General features: G+C 33.3%; 1 protein-coding gene across 9 annotated transcripts in view; it reads left to right on the plus strand.

Annotated features, from left to right (window-relative positions):
• LOC117220506 (uncharacterized) overlaps positions 1 to 24715 on the plus strand; it is a 138778-nt gene that overhangs the window by 51638 nt on the left and 62425 nt on the right. For 6 of the 9 annotated variants that reach the window (XM_076518701.1, XM_076518700.1, XM_076518696.1 and 3 more), the window contains exon 3: positions 14151 to 14286. In XM_076518701.1, the coding sequence (XP_076374816.1) occupies positions 14275 to 14286 (12 nt within the window). In that variant the 5' untranslated portion in view covers positions 14151 to 14274. The remainder of the gene's footprint in view (positions 1 to 14150; positions 14287 to 24715) is intronic. The other 3 variants (XM_076518694.1, XM_076518698.1, XM_033470518.2) reach the window with 1 other exon arrangement.

Consider the following 24715-nt stretch of genomic DNA (forward strand, 5'->3'; position numbering starts at 1 on the left):
CTCTCTTTCTCCACTACTTGAGTTCCGTAAACACTACTACTATTCCGCGCCGCAAGCGACGGTGTCGCGCGAGTGTGTGTGAGGCACTGCTGAAGGTGCATAGTGGGGACGATCTACGGAGCACGTAAGAGAGGGAAAGATGCCACATGTGGCTCACGAGCCGCGACTTGCCCAGGTCTACCGTAGAATATCAAGATTCTCAGGAACAAGAAACAAAAGTATGGGTGGAATATTTTATTTATTTAAAAACCCTTTGTTACAGAAGATAACGATAAAGATAATGTTAAAAACATCGAATATATATATATATATATATATATATATATATATATATATATATATATATATATATATATATATACATACACATCGCGACAAAACTATAATACACTCCTGAATTTCTAGTGTTCCTTGTACAAAGTCCTGTGTATAAAGTTTTTGTATATGAACATACACAGAGTATCCCTCCTGTAGTAACATATACAAAATTGGCCAGTATTCGTGCTATTTTACAGTATTAATAACAGTTTATAAGAAAAAAACGGGTGCGACAAAGCTATAAGACAGATTAGGTTTTCTGTGAAAAATCAACATATGGAATTCTTTTTGTTATCTTATAATAATGAGTATTTCTACCCTTCCTTTTTAGTACTTTTAACGTTCTTTGCGGTAAAGATTATACATTTTTTGACTGTGTTTTATTTTCAATTCATCCACGTATTCTCGATACACCTTTCTAACTCTTCTATGATGTTAAACTGCTTTCCCTCTTGAGTATACTTCCTCAGCTGGCATTCCCGAACAGTTTTCAATAATATTCAAATCCTGCGTTCTTGCTGGCCACGGTAAAATATCTATATTTTTATCTTCGAAATAAGCTCGTGTTATTCTTGCAGTATGCGCAGCTGCGTTATCATGTTGAAAGATATACTTTTGCTTCCCTATTTTTTGTGCATATTTCGATAGTTTCCTATTAAAGATATCCACGTAAGTTCTACTATTCATTTTTGTAGAAACAAATTCAATATCCGCCTTTCCATAACATTTTATAACTGCCCACATCGTAATACCACCGCCACCCATTTGCAGTCTTTGCTACACGATTTCTTCTTTCCTCAGATCATGAAAATAATAATTTAGGCCATCAGGTCCATCTAAATTAAAACGCTTTTTGTCAGAGAAGATTACTTTTTCTACTTGCTATGCCAATGTATCCGATGCTCTGCAAATTCCAATCTAGCTTATTTATGTTTATCAGTTAGTGGCGGTTGTTTCTCCATTTTAAGCTTTTTCAAATGCTTAGAACCCTTTATTATTCTCTGCACTATCCTAACACTCGTTCCCACATCGGATTCCGCTGCTATTTGCCGTGCTGTCATTGTCGAATTCGAAACATGTCTTAAAATTCGTCTCCTTCCTCGCACAGTTCTATGGGGAATTTTTCGCACTGAATACCATTAGACAAATTTTTTTAGCGTGAAAAAAGTTAGTAATTTAATGATGATTTTAATAAAGTAGAATATAATGTGCTTTTGACCATAATTTCGTGTCCTTTCGGAGGCTCTGTGCATAATTCTGTGCCCTGTATTTCTGTGCCCCAACATCTGTGCTTGGCCATACTTCTGTGCCTGTCACGTTTGAGTCTTGCCTATACATGTATGTGTATTATTTATATATTTATTATATTGCGTATTATATATATATATATTATATTGCCTATACATGTACAGTGTGGCCGGAAAAATAAGTTACGCAAGGATTGGTAGCAGACGACGCATGCGCGGGAGTCTCGCAGAGCGGCCTGGCGCGTCTACAGAGTGACACCTATTGCATTGTATTATACCGTTATTTTTATACCAGCTCACGTTTGGCCGATCGTCAACAACTATAAAAACGAGCTACGATGCTCGAATAATCGTATCTCCTCTTCCCAAATTCTTCATTTTTGTTTACGAGAGTTACGAGCAAGTATTTACCGTATTCGGGGTGCTAACGCGACGAATAGTGCCTATCTTGCATTTACTTATTGATCAATGAACAGAGCGAGGTGCACAGGAGCCATCAAAATGAATACATAATTCTCTTCGTTCGCGCGCGAAGTAGATCAGCTTCGAGTGCATGGTAAAGTTTGCTCTGCATCGCGTCGTCTACCGCGGATAAACAGCCGAAGCAAGGCGTCATTGTTCAATGACAAATAAACTGAAAGAGCATGTAACGGAGCATGAAAAAGGCGAGACAAGGCCGTGGCTCATCATTGAGTAATTGGACAGCGGTATTTGCACCCGTACTGATATTTGTATTCATAGCCATGCCTCTCTCATGCAATGCTCCTCATGGAATAATAGCTTGAAACGATTTCATGCCCGAAGCTCCGCTCCCAGCAACAACACGTCATTAAATAGTGGGCCAATTTGAAAATAAGTCCGTTTTGTTTGCCGCTACGTTGATGGGATGTTTATAAACTGAACGTTGCACGGCTGTCATTAGAGAAAACTTCGCTAACTGCAGGTGAAATTAACGAGGTACGAAGTTTGTACGAATTAAACGTCTATTCGATTATTTCGCAACTGTTATGTATGCCGCGATATTGCCGGCAACATATGCGGCCGGCGAAATGAACAATTTTAATAAATAAAATTATCAATTTTACCTTCCATTAAGAGCGACGTGGTAATTAATTTGTTTGGAAGGTGCACAGGAATTTGTATAGCGTTGCGAATTAGCAAATTTGGATCAGATTGATCCTGTGTCACAGATCTGCGGAAAATGAATTCCACGTATAAATACAGTTCGTTTAATTGTTACAATTAATTATTTTAGTCGTATTTTAGACTTGTACAATATAATTGTAATATATATGCAGGATGTCATTATTTTTTAATCATTCTTATTATTAATCATACACATTTAAGTAAGCAGTTATTTCGTGTTCTAATATATTTTCTAAGTGTTCGTGTATATCATTTAGATCCATATACAGGGTGAGTCACAAATTAGTCTGCATGATTTGCATAAATTGCAAAGTTGTTTTTCTGGGAAATGATCGAATACATTCCTTAATACAAGCATGCATTATAATAAAAATAGAGAAAATAAATAAATATAGACTTTTCCACTGTTGCCGTGAATTCCCTCAAATGTCACGTGACTCTATCCATGACGTCACGGACGAACAGTTGCGTAGAGAGGGGTGCAGAGCAGCGTAGTCGTCCGACGCGAAGTGACCAATTACAAACGTGGAAGCATCCTTAGCAACCCTGCTGCCCTCTACCCCTACTTTGTTGAACTGCTCATCCGTGACGTCACGGATGGTGTCACGTAACATTTGAGAGAACGCTGATCTTTTCATCGTTCTAAAGCGGCACATGTTAATCACTTTTATGGCTCGGTAGGATTAGTGTTAATAAAATTATTCCATTTTGAAAATGGTCAAAATATTATCGCCGCTTACTCCAAAAAAAATAAAAAAATGAAAATAAAAAAAGTAAATGCACAAAAATCGGCGTTCTACTTATCCCTAAGAACTTCAATACAATCCAGTTAAACACGTGTAGTGTCGTAACAGCAACTTAAACTCGAAACGGATAAATCTCTAAAAAGCACCTAAAACGCTCGTAAAAATCTTATCACGTGATTAAAGCAAGCGATCCATGCAGCGTTATATAATGTTGCTGTGAAAACCGCTACTAAAGCGATTACTATTCTTGTCTTCGAACGAATCTCTCGAGATCCGTAACTTTCATTTCCGCGAGCACCAGATTGCCGCCGGGTTCGTTCGGAACCATAATCTTAGTGGTGCGTAGTATTATTAACTAAAATCGCATTAACCCGGCGGGGTGGGTCTTTTCGAGCTGGATCCTCGGCCGACTTTCAAATTATTCGACACGCAGCCGGGGGAAAGCTTCCGCTTTTATTGGGCTTCCGCGGAAGTGAATCGTTTCGGAGTTTCGCGAGATAAACTTTCCGAGTTGTTCTTATTCCTGTCGGTCGCTTTAATTGCAAAAGTAAAAGGGCGCAGCTTCGAATAATATTGATCGAAACTTAGAGTACGTAAAATCGTGGCCGCCGATATTTAAACGGAAGCTTTCGTGAGGAACTGTTTAACGTTTCGGATGAATTAGATAAGACTTTATTGACACTAAACCTACCGAGCCAGCATCAAAATAACCGGTTCCTTATTTTGTACTTGAGAATTGTTGAAATTATAAAGATTCTTTCGTATGAAATGATTGAATAACTTTCTTAATACAACTGTTTATTGTAATAACATTTATGGAAAGGCTAAATAAATTCAGAATATTCACACACATTCGTCACTTTAATGTTCAGTAGCGTGGCGAGTAGTTCTGGCCCTCGCCAGCAGATGGATACTTTTCTCGCGACTATCTGATTAGTCACCGATTTGTATACAGGGTGTCCCAAAAGTGACTCGCAATCGGGAAATGATGGGTTCCTGGGGTCATTTGAAGTAACTTTCTTTTTAGCGCAAATGCAATCCGTGACTTTGTTTAAAAACAGTGGCCAATGAGAGGCGAGCTCTGCTGGCGCGAAACAAAATAATCAAATTACTTTGTAACTATAATTCCTTGAGTAAATCGATTGTAATTCTGCACAACTCTGCTTACATGCAAGACTCGGTCCGGGCACGGTCCGTGCAAATTGTTGGTGTGTCGAATGTACATACACATACCCGTATACAGGGTGTCTACAAAAGGTATGCACAAGCGAGCACCAGACGATTCCTCACACAGAAACTTGAAGAAAATATAGAATAACCTTTCCTTGTTTGCCACTTGGTTTTCGAGAAAATCAAGTTTGAAAATTCGCTTCGTACATACGCTGTGATAGATAAGGTACAGTTTATCGAGCGACGTACATATATCGCCTCTAAAAAAGTTATTCTATATTTTTTTCATTTCTTTTTATGAGGAATCACCCTGTATATACGTTATTGATCGATACCGGACCGGATCGATATCATATATATAGATATACACTCGACACACCAACAACGTGCACGGATCGTGCCCGGACAGAGCTGTGTTTTTACCCTAATTCTTGAGTCATCAACTTGTTATAAAATATCTTTTTAGTGTACTGAAGAAACAAGTAAGCGTGTTCCACTGCTGGTATACGTGGCACAGAACGTGTTCACGACGAGGTGAAGCGTTGATTGCGACAGATGGTTAGGTTTGAAAAAACAATTGGCGCTATAATTTGTCTTCCAGAAATAAATAAATATATCTCACTGATATACATCTAAAAATCAAGATTACATTAGTACAACCACACTTCTATATATTGTAGAAGAGACCTACCATCAATGTGACACGTATTGAACGGAACGTTATCATCATTTATAAATTGTGCATCTTTCTATGATAAAATTATACTTGCTTTGTAATTACATCATGCAATATAAATCAATTTTGTTGTGCTTGAAAGTAATATTTTTCCTTTTTCCCCGTAACATTGCATTCAGTATTGTTATTTTTGATTCAGCATCGGATAGAAAAAGACTATTTTAATAGCATCGTTTCAGTCCATATATGTATAGAGGATTCCATGAAATCCGGTATTGGTACAACGATCAGGATGCGATAAAAAGTAAAACGGTTTGAAAAACAACACGTAGTTGATCGTTGCACGGGAGATCGTTTTCCAGTGAAAAGAACGAAGATAATGGAAAATGGATTGATCTCCTTCGGTCGAACAATCGAGAAGTGTTTTCAGGCGCTGCGCGAGCTCCTCTTCTTGCTTCATAGCAGTCGCAATCCCACTTGGAAATGGCTTTGTCGAGAGTTTTTCCTCTCGTCGCCGAGTCTCCTGAAAGAAGATGATTCTTGAATGAGATTCTTGCGCTGCAATTTCGTTATACGAGTGCAATCCTTTCAACTTTACACCATTTACTATACGTATATTGAAAGATGCTTCATTTTCCTGTTCTTCTTTCTTTCAGTTTCTTTGAGTAAATATTAGTAATCGTATGGTTACAATTACTTACAGTTATTTTGTAGTTTGTATGTGGTCGAGTTATAAATAACTTTCGATAGAGCTGGATAGATATATACAGCTATTGTTCGTATTTATCTCCACTATGAGTTACTGGGACAAACGAGTTTTTGCTTTCGCTAAATAGATGAGGATACAAAATAAATAAAATGAAAAAAAAACAAAATAAATAAAAAGAAAAACAAAATAAATGTCTGATAAAAAATGGAAGCTTTTTGTGACTCGATCTAATATATTAACGCTAAATCTAGGCCTCCTAACTACAAATCTAGGCCAGGATAGGCCTATATAACCTCAGATCACCTCTGTGATATTTTTAAACAGAAGTAATGTAAATATGAAATTTGGTTAAAACGATCATCTCTAATGTTACATTCTTTTATAGAAAATCAAATTCATTACATTGAATATTAAATTTTTTCATTTTAAATTGTACATCACATACCATTAAAATAAATAAAATAAAATAAATAAAATAAAATAGACCAAATAAAACAATAAAATAAAGTAGAATAGAATGAAATACAATAAATTAAACTCAAATAAAATACAATGACTTATACAACGAATTAAAAAATATACTATTATTAAACTATTGGTACTATTCATAGCAACTAACAACTATATGTATATTTGGTTTTCTAGTGTCTTTAAAACGGTGTTGCGTATGTTCGAAGAACGTAGAATAAAACAGTTGGGGATATGTAGGAAACATGTCTCGTTGTTGAAAAATAGCTCCGTTAGCGTGTCGTTGAAATCTCGGCAAGCCATTCAATAAGACGTTGTCTTCTGTAAACACATCTGTGTTCTCTCAGATTTCAGGGTTTCCGACATCTGCCAATCACGTACGAGTCTTGAAGCCTTATTTGGCAATGTCGGCTCCCAGTCAGTAGTATATACCTGCAAAGTACTACATTGGGGCTAATGATAGGTAATCAAGTTGTTCGAGTCGACTCAAGTTGCTCGAGACAATGACTTAAGATACTCGGTGTTCGTTTCATACTGCTTGATCCATTTTGAGTCGATTCGAGTCGAATTCGTTTGGGAAAAGATCATCCGAGATAACTTAACATTTTTTTTTTTTAACATATATTACTTTTTAGTTATCATAATTTTCACTGTCAACGTGACTTTGTAAGATTCAGAAATTACACAGATAGTTACTTCGGTGATACACATTGTTTCAACATACTTTTTGCACATGATTAATATTATATAAATGTGTAGACCGCAATTTTTTATGCAAAATTATAATTTGTTGTGTTAAATGAAAGACACAGGGACTACGTAGAGACATTTGTCTTAATTATCGGAATTATTTTCGCAACAATTTTCGTAATAATATTCATAATAATTTTCATAATCATTTTTGTAATAATATTCGTGCTAATCTTCGTAATTATTTTTTCCTAATAATTTTGGTCAGTTAAACGTAATACGATAGCATTTTTAAATTCTTCAAGTCTAATTTAACATATTTTTAAGTAAAATAAAACTTTCTTTCGTTTTCTATTGTTGATATTCCACGACTACAATTCTTTCTTGTGTAGAAATATATTATTATATATTGTGTAGATATAAAGGAAATCATAGTTCAATGATTTCATAAATCAATAAATCAATAAATCAATAAATAGATAATGTAAATCGACGTAGAAATTCTATTTCGCTTACGGAATAAAAAATTCAAGTGACACTATTATTTGATATATTATAAAGGTCTGATTGAACTTAGGAAATAATTAGAAATTAAAATCTTATAAGATGCCTTTTAACTCCTCGGATAAGAATAGTGTTAATTTTAAGAATTCAGATGTAAGGTTTTGTAGACGTATTTTTCAATCTATACTTATTCTCAAGGAAAATGTAAATGAAAAATATCGATATTTTCAAGGATTCACAATTAGAATACCTCCTTAAATATTGATGTATTGGTCGGTGGCATTCATTGTAAGTCGAAACACGACACATCGAGAACTATTCTAATCCTGTATTCAGACCGTCTGACTCACAAGACTAGGTAGTTTCGTATTGGTCACCACCAATAGAAGACATTGTCGAACCTCGGTGCGATCGAGGAAAACCTTGGTCGACGATTCTAATTAAGTTTCACTGCGCTTTACCCTGAAACAAAGGCTTCATCCACCACGGCCAAGGAAGTAAATAATTGCTACGTCCCTGTTCCAGCTCAGCATGAAAACTAATTAGCAGACAGAAGTCAGAAATATATTGGTACGATTTCCGTAACATAACTTTGTTCAACGAGCATAGGACCCGAGCAAATGTTATTTGTGATGAAAATAGGAAATAACGATTTGACAGACCTGGAGAAAATTTGAAATGAAGATAAGAAATAACAATTTGACAAATCTGGAGAAAATTAGAAATGGAGATAGAACACAACAGTTAACAGACTTGAGCAAATTCTATTTCGAATTAAAAATAGAGACAGCTATTTGAAATAATATATTTCGAATAGTTATTGCCAATAGTGTTATTGAAAAATAAAAGTAACAACGATCCATTTGGTATACTAGCAATTTCAAATAATTAATTATTTCGTCATCTTTTTATTTCACGTATGAGAAAATAAATAATAGTCAACAAATAGATTTTATTTTATGAAAACTCTACAGTAAATAAACAGTAATGTATTTTTACGAATTATCTCAAAAATGTTTTTGCTCTTCAAGATTTTAAAATGCTTCTGAAACATCAAAAAGTTTTCATCAATAACAGGCTTTCCAGGTACATAATTATTTACAAAAGTGTTCGCCTCTCCGATTTTCATGAAATTTGAATACGTTGCACAGCTTATCATTTTGAACATTTTCCTTTCCTCCATCAGTTTCGGAGATATTCGCGAAAAAGACCTAACCCAGTGTTAACCCGAACGTAACCTAGACCTAATCTATGCTGACCTAACTTTCAATGTTCGCGAATATCTCGGAAACTAAAGCAGAGCGATATTTTCTACAAAGGAAAAAGTTGTTCAGAACATCGAGCTGTGCAACATATTTCAATTTCATCAAAATCGGAGAAGTGTGAACCAACTATTTTTCCTAACCTTGTTTTACGGTTTCAGTACAGTCAATGCAAATTTCGGCCCCATAGCGTGCACAAAATATCCTATTTTAGCTTTCATAACACGACACTGTTGCATACGATTCGCTGTCAAATGAAACATCTCTGTCTATCAACTTAGAATTTCATGCGAATATTCTACAGACATTCGCATAACGTAGTTAGTTATTAAATTACGCATGGAACCTCATTACTATTTAGATGCATTTATGGCATGTAAGATTCTCGAAACAATGTAGCTTCGTGTTGAATTACAACATCCAATCCACCATCTTAAGTACTCCCTTGTAATTAGCGTAGAGGTATCTTCAGGCTATGCGGTTTGATGACATCTGCGTACGGTACGCGAGCCATGGATTTTTCCGATAACAACAGCTCCCAGTAAACTGGCAATTACGAATTTTTTTATGCAGAATCTCTTCAAGTTTCCTCTAACATTAAATACGTCCTGCAATTTATCCTAGATGACAACATTCAACATTAAGTGACTACAGTTAGACAATTAGACTGCAGATTTAATGTATTTGTAGCAAAAATGGATAAACGAAACGCAAAGCAGCGAAGACGGAACAAGAATTGTATAATACCGTAATCGTAAATTTTTTATTTCGCGTAAAGATCCGCGGTCTAGTAATAATATTTTAGCGTTGATAAAAAGAATAACAATAGAGCTAACTGATCTCAACTTATGTTTTCGACTTGTGTTTACTTTTGCTTTATTTGTGAGGGAGTTTACAGATATGAAGAAGATACAATCATTGTCAACAAATATTTGCACACAGAACTTCAGATTTTTGACAAATCGTCGATATTTGAACTGTTGTAATTTCGTAAGAAAGAATCGCACCGTTATAAATTTGAATTTATGTTGAAGATTGAAGCCTCTACCTTTGTAAATCATCGATTATATAAATCAGTTCTTCCAACCCTACTTTTACAATTCATAACTAGATTGAGAATTTTATGCATTTATGGCAAAGTACTCATGGTATGGTCCTCACGCGACGAGAAGGCACTTTTATCTTTACGTTCTCCCTCTTTCCAGCTGCCCCACTGCTGCAGCTATCTGTCGCTAATGGCTGAAAACGGTGACGAAGATCGACAGCGGTCGCTAGCGATTAATGGTTGCGGCAGTGGGGCAGCTAGTGAGAGGGGGAATGTAAACACAACGGTGTCTTCTTGTCGCGTAAGGACTGTAGGTGAAATAGATAACTTTGTAGACAATATAGAGAAATGTCAGAACATTGTTACTACTTCGGGTTTATTAAAATGACTGAAAGAGAAAATACATTTATTTCATTTATGTTCACATTTTGTTCGCGAATAAATCGACCATGGATTTGAAGACGTTTCCCGTTACAATAATTCCTCAAAACTTGATGTAGGTTTACAAGACCAGTTCCTCTATTATTAATCATTGTTTTTTATATGCTAATGGAATCCATTTCACATTTTCACTGACGATTTATTGAACAAGGATTCAGGATAATTTACAACTTCCTTGAACAATGTTCCGTAAGAATTTAGAAACTAGTAACAATAATAAGTAATATCGATCATATATAGGGTGACCCATTTAAATCGATCCTGTCAAATACCTTCTAAACTAATGATTTTTCGCAATATACATATGCCTCAGTATTTTTATGAACGTGATCCATAAAACCATTCTAATTTCGTTTGAAACATTTTTTAGTATCATCGACGGTTTCGAAAATATTTGACTGGATCGATTTGAATGGGTCTGTATGTGTACATGGCCCTGTGTGCATCTATTCGCTAAATAAATCCCGTATTTGCTAAATAAATTATCTGGCTTAAAGTATTAATAAATAAATAAATAAAATGTATTTCAGCCAACACTAGATGTTTGTCGATTTTATGATATCCAAAATATCCAGTTTTTCCCCACGAAACTTTGCCAGCATATTCTAGAAGTAAAAATAAGGAGTTCTTACACTGTTTTCTTCTTCCTATACGGTCGATCAGATTATATAATAAATCGGAACGGAGAAAGTCGATTTAGCAGTCACGTATAATCGCTTTTTCTATCGTCGTGATGTGCATTATTACATCACGGCGAATCCATATAACGACAGTAATCGACTGGTCCTGTTCATTCTATAGTTTCGATTATATTTCAACGCGTTGTGAAGCCTAACGACAGTCGTGCTAACAAGGACGGTTGATCGCACGTGACTTCAGAGGCAGTCGATTAAATCTGTCGTTAGCGTTAGCTAATCGTGCAGTTGTTCGTAAATGGCCGAAACGAATTTTTCATTCGTTGACTCCGTTCGGAAATTACATGTTGTTTATCAGTTGCAATATAGGTTTTGTAGTAAAAATGAATCCTTTCACATATATATCATATTCTTCTTTTTGCACTTCAAATTAACCCTTTATAGATTACAATTATGTTTTTGTACTTCTAATTATTCGTTTTTCTGCAGGTTTTTTATTGACCTATTTTTTCAAAACAATTTCACGTTTTCACGAATGAAATTAAAGTTTTCACAAATCAATATTGGTCTTTTGTTCACTTTGTCAATTTAATGTGAATTTACATATTTGCTTATAAAATAATAGAGATTTCATTAAGAATAAGTAATCTTCATTATTTTTTAAATAATGATCACCATACCAAGAATAATTCTTCATTATTTTATCTCCATTCATTTAATTTGGAAAAGAGCTAATGTATAATAATTTGTAGAAAGGTGAATCATACCTGTGAAAGGTGTAATTTGATTTGCAAAGAGATGAATACGATCTACAAAATCATAAATTTCGAATGCAACCAGGTGCAAAATCTGTTTTATTTGCAATATTTTACATCATTTCAACATTATTTTCTATTTATAATACTAGTGAAGTAATATGTACGTTCAAAGTTCTCTATATTTTTAACAGGCTATTAAGATTATCCATGCCTTAATGAACATCTCTGAATTGGATTATGTTAATGTTCGATGCTGTTAATTAGGCGATCGCGTTGTGATTTAACGAATCTGTTAATTGCTTGTTAATTAGATAGCGTTGCAAAACGTACTCTGTTGTAGTTAGCTATAAATAAATCCCTGGTTTTCATTAGGATCGACAAATATTTATAAACTGTTATTGATTTTCTTGTTTCTTGAAACTATTTAAGAGAAAGTTACGATAGATAATTTATATTATAATAAATATTAAATTATAGTATAACAGAGATAATTTCACAATAAGAAAGTTAAATAATATGATAGGAAGTTATTACGCATATCGTTCGTTAGATTTAGTGTTAATTTTTCGTTCTAGAATCAAATAGAATGCTAAGAAAACCTAATTTTTTAATTACATTTTACCATTCCAACCAGTAGCAATTTTTGCAGAAAGAATTGTTTCTTAAAATTTCTTAAAAATTATTTATTACACTTTGAGAGCCTCGTCAGAAATCCCAAACAGTTCTCAGAATTAAAGTATCTTATTTAAACAAATAAAACTTCAAAAATCAAGTCGTGCAACATCGATTAGATGTTCAACATTCTTACGTTTTGCGAATCTTAATAAAATTTAAAAATATAATATGGATTGGTGCCGAAATTCATTTTCAAATCCGTACAAATATTCCGACTCTCGCGTGCGGGGGTGACATGTCAGTCAAAGCGTCGAAAGGTGTTCGAATATTTTCGCGAGCGACTGTACTTACGGACGTCGGTATAATCGATTCGAGGAAATGATTCATGTTTACGCAGAAAAATGTTGATCCGCGTGCCTTTGTACGCTTTATCGACTGTCCCGCTCTGATCAACGTTAATCCGTGAGAAGTCTGCGGGCGTCTTGATGATAAAAGACGCCGGGAAAGTTGGCGGAGCATGTGCACAGCCGGATCCCGTATCCGGCGAAATGCCATGTTACGAACAATTGCTGCTTCTGTCCTGCCACGGGCAACAATGGGGCATGCGGTCACGAGCCGTTGATCTTTGCGCCGCTGATTTCCGTGACACAGACAAGACAGTGCAAGTGACTCGAATTTGCTCTTGCGTATCGTTAAATCATTCGAGATGCGCACTCGTATGCTTTACGAGTGCGGTGAAATCCGCGGACCGCGGATTTTACGGGATTGCGGCAAGAACGAGCGGGCGAACTTTGACCGTTAACCGATTTGTATTTCTCGGACGTTAACGCGAAAATAATGTTACAATCGTACCTTAAGAACGTTAACGTTATGACCAGGCTGCGGGTCTTTATGCAAATTCTTATTTGCATACGTCATTTTACAAAACTTAAAATTAGTGGAAGATTTCGCTTGTCGACAAAACAATTACTCAGCGCAAAAATAAAATAAAAATACTATCAAACCTTGGTAATTTATTCGTTCTCTTGCATTTCAAAAATCTGTACGTGCCATAAATGCGTAAAAATCCGCAGTTTAGTTATGACATTCATTTTCCGATTCTAATGTAACATTATCGACGTGAAAATATATCAATAAGAAATTATAAGGCATTGTTAATTGTTATATGAAATATTAATTACGGTATAATACATAAATCATTTTTTTCAGACTGTACTTTTACATTTTAGTTTTTGTGTTTTAGCAGATACTTAGCCTCTACTATTGTACTTCATGTTCGCTGTTCTAAATTTAAATACAACCATAAAGGGTATTTCATAATTCATGGTACAAATTGGGTTCTATGGGTTGAAATAAGACGGAACATCAAAAATAATGAAACTGCGTGGGGAGACTTCGTTTTCGAGGAAATCAAATTTCAATATCAGTCGAATACATGCACAGTTTATGTTTATATTATTAATAATACGCTATATTACTAAGAAATAGATATATTACTAATACATTTTCGAAGAGTAAACAATTGTTCTGTATTCATTATTTTTACAATGTGACTTCCGACGCCGTGAATTTAGTCGATCATTTAATTGATAAAAAGAATTCATTAGAACCTTCGATAAAATGGACTATTGATATTGATATTTGCATAAATTTAGAGCTTATTTAAATTGTTGAATTATCACACGCACGGTTACCCTAGAATTTCTATTCGTTTGGTTTCAGATCGAAGAAAATGAGACGAGAAAAAATCGAGTTTGAGGAGGCCTGAACTCCCATGTTATTCCCGGAAACACAACGATGCACTTGCAGGATGCAATTGCACCATTTCCCATCATTCCATTCGCATGAGTATTAAGGTAAGGATAGGATATAGTGGCACGCGATGACTTTATCACGCAATCGGCGTGTGAATACGATTGCAAAGGTTACTATACAGGTTACTATTCGGCACCTTTCAATCACACCATAAGACCATAATTGTAGACCGTGTACAGTCGGTGTAAAAAGCAGTGTTTCTATTTCGAATATTTTCTTTGAATAATTCATTATGCGTCGTAAATTATTCTATCTATTTATCTAATAATTCTTTATTCGGATGATTCTTTATTCGAACAATCCCGGCATTTTTGGAAGTGTGCCTTTCATAAATTTAGCAAGCAAACGATAATTGCAATAATTAAAATAACATTAAAAGAATGATAACGAAAAGTGTATTTTTATTGTTGTTTACAAGATACTTGTCCAGACGTAGTAAAAAGTTAATTATGTTTTACAAAAAAATTATAGTACAATAAAGGAGAATAATAATTATATATATATATATATATATATATATATATATATATATAAAATTATTAATATTATATATATATAATTATTAATAATATTAACATAATTTTTTAGACCATTATTTAACTAAACAGTAAATATAATGCGGAAAGATTTCGCAATTTTTTATTTAAGATTCACAACTGTTTATCTTTAACAGAAATTAATAATGTAAATACAAATCGAGAAAATAAAGAATTCAAACGTCGAGGAAAGTTTCCACTTTTGTACCTGGCATCTTCTTGAAAAAAACGCGTAAAAGTAAAACGTGGATGAACTAGAATGGAAATTAGGGCTTCCTTTCCAACGAGCGCGTCTGTAAACATAATACGGAAGTTTCGCATGCACACTCCGTTGGAGCGTTGCGCAGGGACCCGTTAGTTGGGCAGAAACAAATCTACAGGTCCGAGCTCTTGTATTGCGTAAGGTCTCATGGTGCATTAACGTGCACGACAACGCACATTAAAGCGCAATAAAACACTTGCCTAATCTAACCGGCTAAAGCGATCTCTGTTATTTAATTCACTCAAAATGTAACTGCCTCTCGGTTTCGAGAAATTGATGTGGCTGTCGAGGAAACCATTAGGTTCTGTTTGAAACGTTTCATTAGTTTTATAGACCGGAAAAGCTATCGTGCAAAATTCGTTCGTTTAACTCTTGGTACAGGCTCGGATAAAAAAGCTCGTGGAAAACGATCGTTTAATTCTTTCTCTACGATTTTAACCAATTGCAACCTTTTTATTGCTGTGACATTTGTTTTCATAATAATTAGAATTATAGTGTTGAATTTATATGTTTGATGTTTCAAAGTATATTGTTATTATTTTTCCGATAAAATTGGTCTTATTATTAATTAAAATACTGTTTTAAAATGAAGACGCCAATGACCCGAAACGTCTGCTTAATTGTCACATTTTGTTCGATTTTAACCTGCAACCAAAAAAGATTGCTGTTCTAAATCGTTACTTCCTAACAGTAACAATAATATATTTTTCATAAGTGTATCTTTACAAGATATAATATAATGTAACGTAATGTAATGTAATGTAACGTAATGTAACATAATGTAATGTAATGTAATATAACGTAATAGAAATTATTAATAATAAAACATAACAAATACAAATTTAATCATAAATTAAACAAAAATTTGACCAGTCTTGTAAACCAAAATAGGGTCAATAACGGTTATTAATTGTACTTGTTGAATACTAACGTATTCTCCAGAATACGTAAAGAATGATTGATCGCAAATCTGAAGACACCCTGTACATGTACTGTTAGAGACAATCTTGCATCGACTGATCGCAAGTGCACGGTACAACTGGCGTAAATAGGAAAACTGTTGCAATTTCCATCACGTTGCAATTTTAACTGCAGGAAATTATCTTCGGATTAGCTACATCGGCCAAATACTCTCGACAAGATCTAGTGACACAGTTTTTGCAGTGAAAAATCTTCGAGAAGACAGTATTACAGGTTTTGCACCGAAACTAAATCATTTTATGTAGATCTTTCTGCAGGTTTTACTCATCCTTTCGCGAATCAAATTAAACGTTTGACACATTAAAATTGGCCGTATTTTTCTAAATTTTTATATTTAACATGATTTTATATAGTTATTCATAAAATAATACAAACTTCATTTCAAATAAGTAATCTTCATTAATCTTCAATAATTATTTACATAATATTATTTAATTTTTTAATTTGATATGATTTTAGATACTTATATATATCCTTAAAGTAATTCAAACTTCATGACACGTAATTAATTTTTATAAATCTTCAATAATCATTTACAAAATATTAAGTTTAAAATTTAATATGAATTTTATTACAAATAATTACGAATAGGAGCATTTATTTTGCAAAAAAGTTAATTTATAAAGAGGTAACTGTGATTTGGAAAAGGATGAATTTTCAGTGCAAAATTGTCTTCTGTGAGATTTTCCCATGTATCCAACAATGTACGAGTACATCAAAGGATTTGTACCAAAAGAGCGAGCTCATTTGGATTAACTACGCAGCGTGCACAAACGTACCTTTGATAAGCAAAACAATCGCACGCCAAGATAGAGGAGTCAATTACTGTGTCCTGTTGGCGGACTTTAGAAGTTTTCGCTACTAAAAACAACTTTTAGTATCAAAAAATTGCAAACATTTTTGTGGTATTTTAAGAATCTCCGTTTTCTTCATGTTCAACTTCAATAAATAAATAATTAATTGAATTTGAATACAAAAATTTAATATGTCTTACTCGAGAAATTTAAAGTTAATTGTGTATGAAAATAAACTAAAGGCACAGTAATTGGCTTCACTACTCTGTGGTAAACTTGTATCTATAAAACTCAATAATTTCTTGATGAAGTTCGTAATTCTGGGGAACTCTTCATCATCGTGGCAACAGTGGCACACATAAATGGTACTGGGTAAACTAAGAATTTGTCAAGGAGAATAGTAAATGGAGCAGAACGGCGAAGACCAAACCTGTTTAATAATTCTAGAAACTTTAAAACTTCAATTTAGAAACTGTATAAATTAAAACATTTTAATAACTGTTAAATCGATTTCTGGTTCGCCGCTTAGATCAACCTTCTCAACATAGCTTTTAATGTTGTAAAAAAAATATAATGTTCAAACATACTGTTCTTTTTAAAAAGTACCAAAAAGTATGCTCTGCTTTCAGAAACACTAAACTTTACGTTAAAATCAGTTTCATTCGTTCGAATCTATTCAAAATGAAAATATTAATCAAAATTTTTGATAGAAAAAGGAAAATAGTAAAAAAAGGAATTGTTGCTTTCTTGCTCCTCTTTATACCAAACAAATTTTATTTGAAATATTCTTTTATACAGCATGTAGTTTGCAAGGAAAATGAACGTGAAAGGGTTAAATGACACTCTCTGTATAATTCAAATACATCTTTCTTAATTTTTCACGTAGAAAAATGCGTTCCTGACACTAACACTCATATACTCGAATCAAAGAAACTAAAGTGTGCCATATTAATTTTTCAGAGGAATTCTAGCAATTTTAATGAAATCGAACTATCCGTCCGATCGCATGTATGTAACTTTCTCTTTTATCGCTCTCTCCTTGTTATTTTCATTGTCCAAGGAAACACGCACACATTGTGCACCATCAATCATGTGCAATTACTCTATTACTCTCGCGTGATATTCCGTGTTCCGACACACTTCGTTCAGGTCATATCGTACAAAGTGAACTTTGGGAAGAGAATACGTATTGTATTATATCATTCGGAGTTAGCCATTTTTCGAATAAAAGTTTATTCGATCAATGTTTCGAATCAATGAAATGAAAATGGTCGAATTCTAATATTCCGGTGAGTTTACTTATTGATTGAACCTGTAACTGATTAGTACAATTTTAGTTTTTATGCAGAATAAAAATATTCCTTGCCAATTTCAGGATCCCAAACAATTTCAATTTGTATTAAAAATCTATTATAAAGTAGAACTTATATTTCAAATTCTGTTAACAATCAAAATTTATATTTAAAATTCTATTAAAATTCACTATAATTTAAATTTATATCAAAAATATATTATAACTGATTTCACCTCTAATAAAAATCAATTAATTTAAATGTCTATAAAACAGTAAAGAGATTGAAAGAATTTAAAAGCATCGATGAATAAAATTCATCTGAAATAAAGTGGACAAACTGAAGTTGCACTAATGTTTAACTATATATATATATATATATATATATATGTTAATTGTTAGGTATATAAGTCGATATAGAACGAAGTTCGTTTAGATATATCGAACTCGGCAGAATCTCGATCACTATAAGTGCGACGTCGGTATTGCAATTAATGCCCTATTGTGTACAGAAATGTTTAACAACGGTGGGAATGTTGTTTGAAAATACAGCTGGTCATGGAGGAACTGGCTTGCGGAAGATGGCTTGGAAAGCCACCTGCGCTCAATGCTGGTTGTACGTGACGATGAATGACTCATCGATGCTCATAAGGTTTGCTCTTTCATCCACTCTCATCCTGCTACTCACTCTCCATCGTAGATGTCAGCTTAGCTATCATGAACAACCTTTTGATGCTGAACTCACGTACCGTCTGTATGACGAATTTTTAGATATCCATACCTTCCCAGATTGCTTCTGTTCCGTCCCAAAGGACCGTTGCATCCTTTGGGTAGACGCTAGATATACAGTGTGACCCTTTTAAAGCGCAATGCTCCAGTATCTTGAAAAATATCAATACTACAAACAAATGTTTCAGAAGGAAATTGCAAATTGATCTTGATGTGATCTTGATGTAACTATAACCTTGACATAGTATATCTTGATGTAACTATAACTTGATATAATAATATATCTCGATATAACTCTAATTTGGTATAATATAAAACATGAGACATAATAATCTTAATATACTGTACTCTGATATAATATATCTTGATATACTATGTATATTCTGATATTATATATCTTGATATAATATATCTTAATATAATATATCTTAACGTAACGTATCTCGATGTAATATATCTTCATATAACTTTATTTAATATATCACGAAATAATATATCTTAATATACTATATCCTGATATACTATATCCTGATATAATATATCTTAATGTAACTATAACTTGATATAATATATCCTGGTATGATGAATCTTGATGTAATATATCTCGATGTAATATCCTATACACGCTATTAATTTATATATATTCTTTTTCATGTATTGTCATTTCTTTTTTCATTATCTGTGCACTAGTGTACTTATACATCTGATATGACTAATGAATTATATTACTCGTACATATATAATGAATAATAATAATATTAAATATGTACAAAAAGAAATGGCTGATCTGTACACTGTTAAGTCTGGCTTTGTTGAAATAGCATATGAAAATAAAAATTTTTATAAACTTGTGATAGGTTTTAATATCATTGAAATTAAATTGTAAGGTGCACGAAGAATAAACTATTGACAATATAAAATGTGATTATATAAAAACAAACACTTACTGAGAAAAATGAAAAAACTTTACATATCGTTAACATTTGAGTTTGATATATTTTAACGAATATACGTCTTATTAAATTAAAAGTACATATCACAGTGAAGCATTGTTTATATTGCATTATTTTATTTAGTGCGTACGACAAATAAAAAAAGAACAAAAATCTAAAAAAATTACGAAAGAAGAAATAAATTAAAGAAATACCAATGCAAAGATAAAAAAAACAATTATGAAGAAATAAAGTAAAAGTTTTGGGACACAGCTCCGAAAAAACAACAGGTACGCATTGCATATTCCCTTAACATCTCACTAAGCAATTGAAAAGTATTCAGGAAGTCATGTCCTACCATTTAACCTCGAAGTGTACATTGCAAGAAACCGGTATATTGTCTGGCAGAGAAACAGTGTAGCAAGCAGCAATTAACACAAGTATCGGTTCCGATGTACCGTTAGGTGCATGAAATCCCTTCATTAGGTCAAACCGCATCACGACCGATCTATCCTAGCGGAATCACCGTTTCCGCTTCTGTTCAGTTCTCGACGAACACTTTGCGTTGTTGATTCCAAGAAAAACTGCGATATCAAATGTCAGTTTCGATGAAAATGTCTCTCAACATTTGAAAGTTTCGAGCTTTGCGCCCTTGCGAAAGAAATTCGAACGTGAGACCCGAACATTAATTACCTAGATGATAGTCATTTACATTTCCATACAGACGCGTTAATCATAACTAATGTCGGCATTTTTCTTGAAAATTAAAGTATTCGCTACCCACGAGGAGACTGAGAATTAAATCAAAATGACTTCTTTTAATCATTTTAATAAGCCGAACATAATATAGCAACGTTATGAAATTGTTTTCATCTATTTATTCTTACAATTTGTAGACTACGGATCTTTATACGAAATCAAAATTGTCAGATATATAAGTTAGATCAAAATGTCTTTCCTCTCTTAATAATAATAAGTTCAATATGATATAATAATGTCCTTTAACCCTTACAGGACCATAAGGTTGCTAAGAGTAAATATTAGTATCTAACTGTTTATTTCAGTTTGTTTAGACGTAAAATAAATAAAAATTATAAGAAAAATACATAACAATGTGTAGTCTTTTTGGAATTTTATGAAAAATATTTTTCCCAATGGACTATGAAGGTAACACAAATTATAGTTAGGATTATTATGCATTGTCTTTTTATTTATTATTATTATTTATTTATTTTTATTTATTATAACAAAATTATGAAATAAAATTACTATACAAAATGATACGTTAATTATGATATTCTACGAAGCAATTTCTTCTGGTCGTGAAACAAAGATGAATATTGCACACAGTACATATAATATACATATTATGCGTTCTATTTTCTATGCGATGTTTAGCACAATTTCCACATCTTTTCATTTTTTCCGCTTTTTGCACGTTGTGTACTACCAAATTGCGTTTTGTACCAAAAATAACCAATTATTAAATACGACAATCATAAATTTTAAAATGGAGAAAAATGTTTCCCTTAGTCGTGAAGGGGTTAATTCGTCTAATATCTTCACAGTTTTATATTCAATCTATTCATTTTTGTTATAAAATGTATAAAATTCGCCGTCTAGTGATTACTAGAGTGCCGGTTGCACCGGTCATAAAGCTGTAGCGTTATCATGTTTGCGTTTATGAATCAGTTTCCATCGGTATCGATCAGTGCAAAATATCTTAGCCTTGCCAGCGACGGGCGATAGTGCGCTGCTGATAATACACGATCGCGGGTACTGATGCATAAATATAATTGATACGTTGACTGTCACGTTAATTACATAGAGTGAGCAACAAAAGCATTCGGAAACCTTTAGTTTACACAAACAATAATAAGACATTTATCCTGATTTTTAACGAGTGTTATTGTAATATTTGTCGCAAATAATACATATATTGAACAAATAACTCATAAATGTATCTTTGCAATCTGAATAATCGTAAATTCAAAAATTAGTGACCCGTCATTTCGACGATTTTCGCAAATCTGTAGTTAAATATTGCTGTTAAGTATTCTACGTGGTTTTATTACACGGCGCGAGCGGTTGGACCGATAGCAGCATCGCTCCAAGCACGGGCACACCGTTCGGATAACCGATCGCTCGAATATTAAAGCGGCTATTTGGATAAGGAAGAGCTCGCTGTACGTACTTGAAACCTAAATAGTTAATGGGCCGGTAGTCGAGAGTACGAGCGAGCCAGCCCGTTGGGCAAATCGTGAAATATTTGCGAGTGACCCGAGCCCTCGGCCCATCACATCGCATCGGATCGCATCGACGCGAAACCAGGCGAAAGTGTGCCGACGGAATGCAGGAAAATTTACACGCTCGGGTTGCGCGAGCTCGCTCTTCCATGTGCAACAATGGGCCTTTAATTATCCGCGATTCATCTGCGCCTCTATTACCATGCAAATTAAGGAAGTCGAGCAACGCGATCCGACGACGGTAGCAATCCATGGGACGCGGAACGGGAGCTGAAGGGGGAGGGTATAGTGTTTGAACGAAATTATAAATTCGCTTCTTTTTTTGTTCGTTTGTTGCTGCTGCTAAATCTATTGTTGTTTTCTTTTTCGACGTTTGATGATGATATACGATGTATGAAATTATGGGATTTTTCGGTATTTGCTGGAATAATGATAAATATTTTTATAATTGCTGTTTGTAAAATGGATAAAACTATAAGATTACCCTGTTTTTGGCTAGTGTATTTGTCGAGTTGAATGTATAATTTTTTAGTTGGATATTTAGTTTTTCACTTTTAAAGTCAATCACTGTCGATCTTCATCACCATTTTCGACCAATAACGACCGATAGCAGTGGGACAGCTACTAAGAGGGGGAATATAAACACAAAGGCGTCTTTTTGTCGCGTGAAGACTATACTTCATTCTTCCTGCTTACATATATTTTCACTGAAATATAGAGCTTTCATCTTGTCTTGAGCTCACATAATATCTCTGTTATGTCTGATGTTCGAAAAAATGTGTAATATCAATACTTTTTTGATGTTTGATTATAATTATATAATTGGATTATATTACTATATTATTATGTTATTAAACTTCGAGGAAATTAGAAAAATCTAGGAATATTGTTGCGCCATTTACAAATTATTTAAATGATTCCAAACAAAAATTTATTTTTATTTCACTACTGTACCTTGCAATCAAGTTAGCGATCACACATACTAGTTACGTAAAATAAATCACCTCTTAGTGCTACAGTATTAGCATTGTGTAATGGTATTTGATCTGTGATTACCCAACTGTAACAGTCCGTGGTTAACAGAAATAGTTGTGCGTAATACTTGTATGGCTTATGGTTGTCGTCATAGTGTCCGAATAAATCCCGTTCACTGATGACTACCTCTGAAAATAGTATAACTATGCAAACGATTGATGCCAGATACCTTAAGCTGAACAATACATAATATTTGAACCTTCCAATTGGTATGACATAAAAACTTTACTTATATTTTAGCATAAATATTTTAGCGTAATTTTATGTTATATATTTTGTTGAACTTTTCAATTGTGGCATAAGTATTTTTAATTAAATATAAGTAAATTTAAGTTTCTTACGTTATATCAGTTGAAAGGTTCAATAAAATATATAGCATAAAATATTTCTTGAGTTAAATGAATATTTTATATGTCAATTGTATGCCATTTTATTTTATTTAATGTTTAAGTACATATTACTGTATACAGGCGCGCGCGTGTAACAAAAGTTTTATTTTGAAACAATAATATCACATTGGATGTTATTTTGGTCACGATGACTTACGAAAACGTATAGAAAAACTTGATTTGCAAAAGGGTCGATAAGGCTTTCGTATGGAGCAGCAGTTTTGACATAAATGAATATAACACAATCGAATATTATCGAAGAAAATCATACAATCAATACGAAAACGAAAAACGCCTTCACATTGTGAGATCTTAACAACATCTGAATAATAAGCATTCAGAGCATTCTTCTACTCTTATACAATGTATAGTACAGCGTATCCGAATAGCTGATCTTTATTCTAAATAAAAATTGTCTGCATCGACTATACAATGCAGGAGTTCCAAGAACATTTATTTCTGTTCTTATCCCAACAGTTATATTTATTCATTATTTTACGTGCAACTGTTTATAATTTGATCTGCTCATTTTTGCCATAAATGTTCAAAATCTGAATTCCATACATTATAAAAATTATGCCGATTATCTACATATCTCCATTTGTGAAAGGGGGTGAATTTGATTTGCAATCGAATGAGTTTTATTTAAAATACAATGAATTTGATATAAAATGCAATGAATTTTATTTAAAATACAATGAATTTTATTTAAAATACAATGAATTTTATTTAAAATGCAATACATTTTATTTAAGAAACCAATGAATTCGATTTAAAACGCAATACATTTTATTTAAAATAGAATGAAGTTTATTTGAAATACAGTGAATTTTATAGATAATACAATAAATTTTATTTACAATAGACTGAATTTAAAGTGCAACGAGGTGAACACTATCTGCAAAATCTGGATTGCAAAACATTACACTTTCAATATGTTCGCTTGAACTTGTTGGTTCTTCCCATTCTCTCGCGCTTTCACTATCTTTCCATTTCACTGCGAATCTAATCATTTCACCTCTGATTCGCTGCCCGGTTCCATGCCTCTACTTCCCGGTCCTCCTCATTATTCCACTTCGTTTCCCTTTCTTCTTCACCGACTTTTTCCTTCTTCGTATACCATCATTCTCTCTGCTCTGATTTATCTTTATTATACGGTGCTGGGCAAATTCATAAATTTGCTACATTTTACTTATTAATAGACTGTGGATTCCATGCTTTTATAACAGAAGTAAGCAGGTGGAATGCAAAACAATAAGCGCAGGACAAAAAATT

This window comes from Megalopta genalis, chromosome 2, assembly GCF_051020955.1.
Source record: "Megalopta genalis isolate 19385.01 chromosome 2, iyMegGena1_principal, whole genome shotgun sequence".
Lineage (NCBI taxonomy): Eukaryota > Metazoa > Arthropoda > Insecta > Hymenoptera > Halictidae > Megalopta > Megalopta genalis.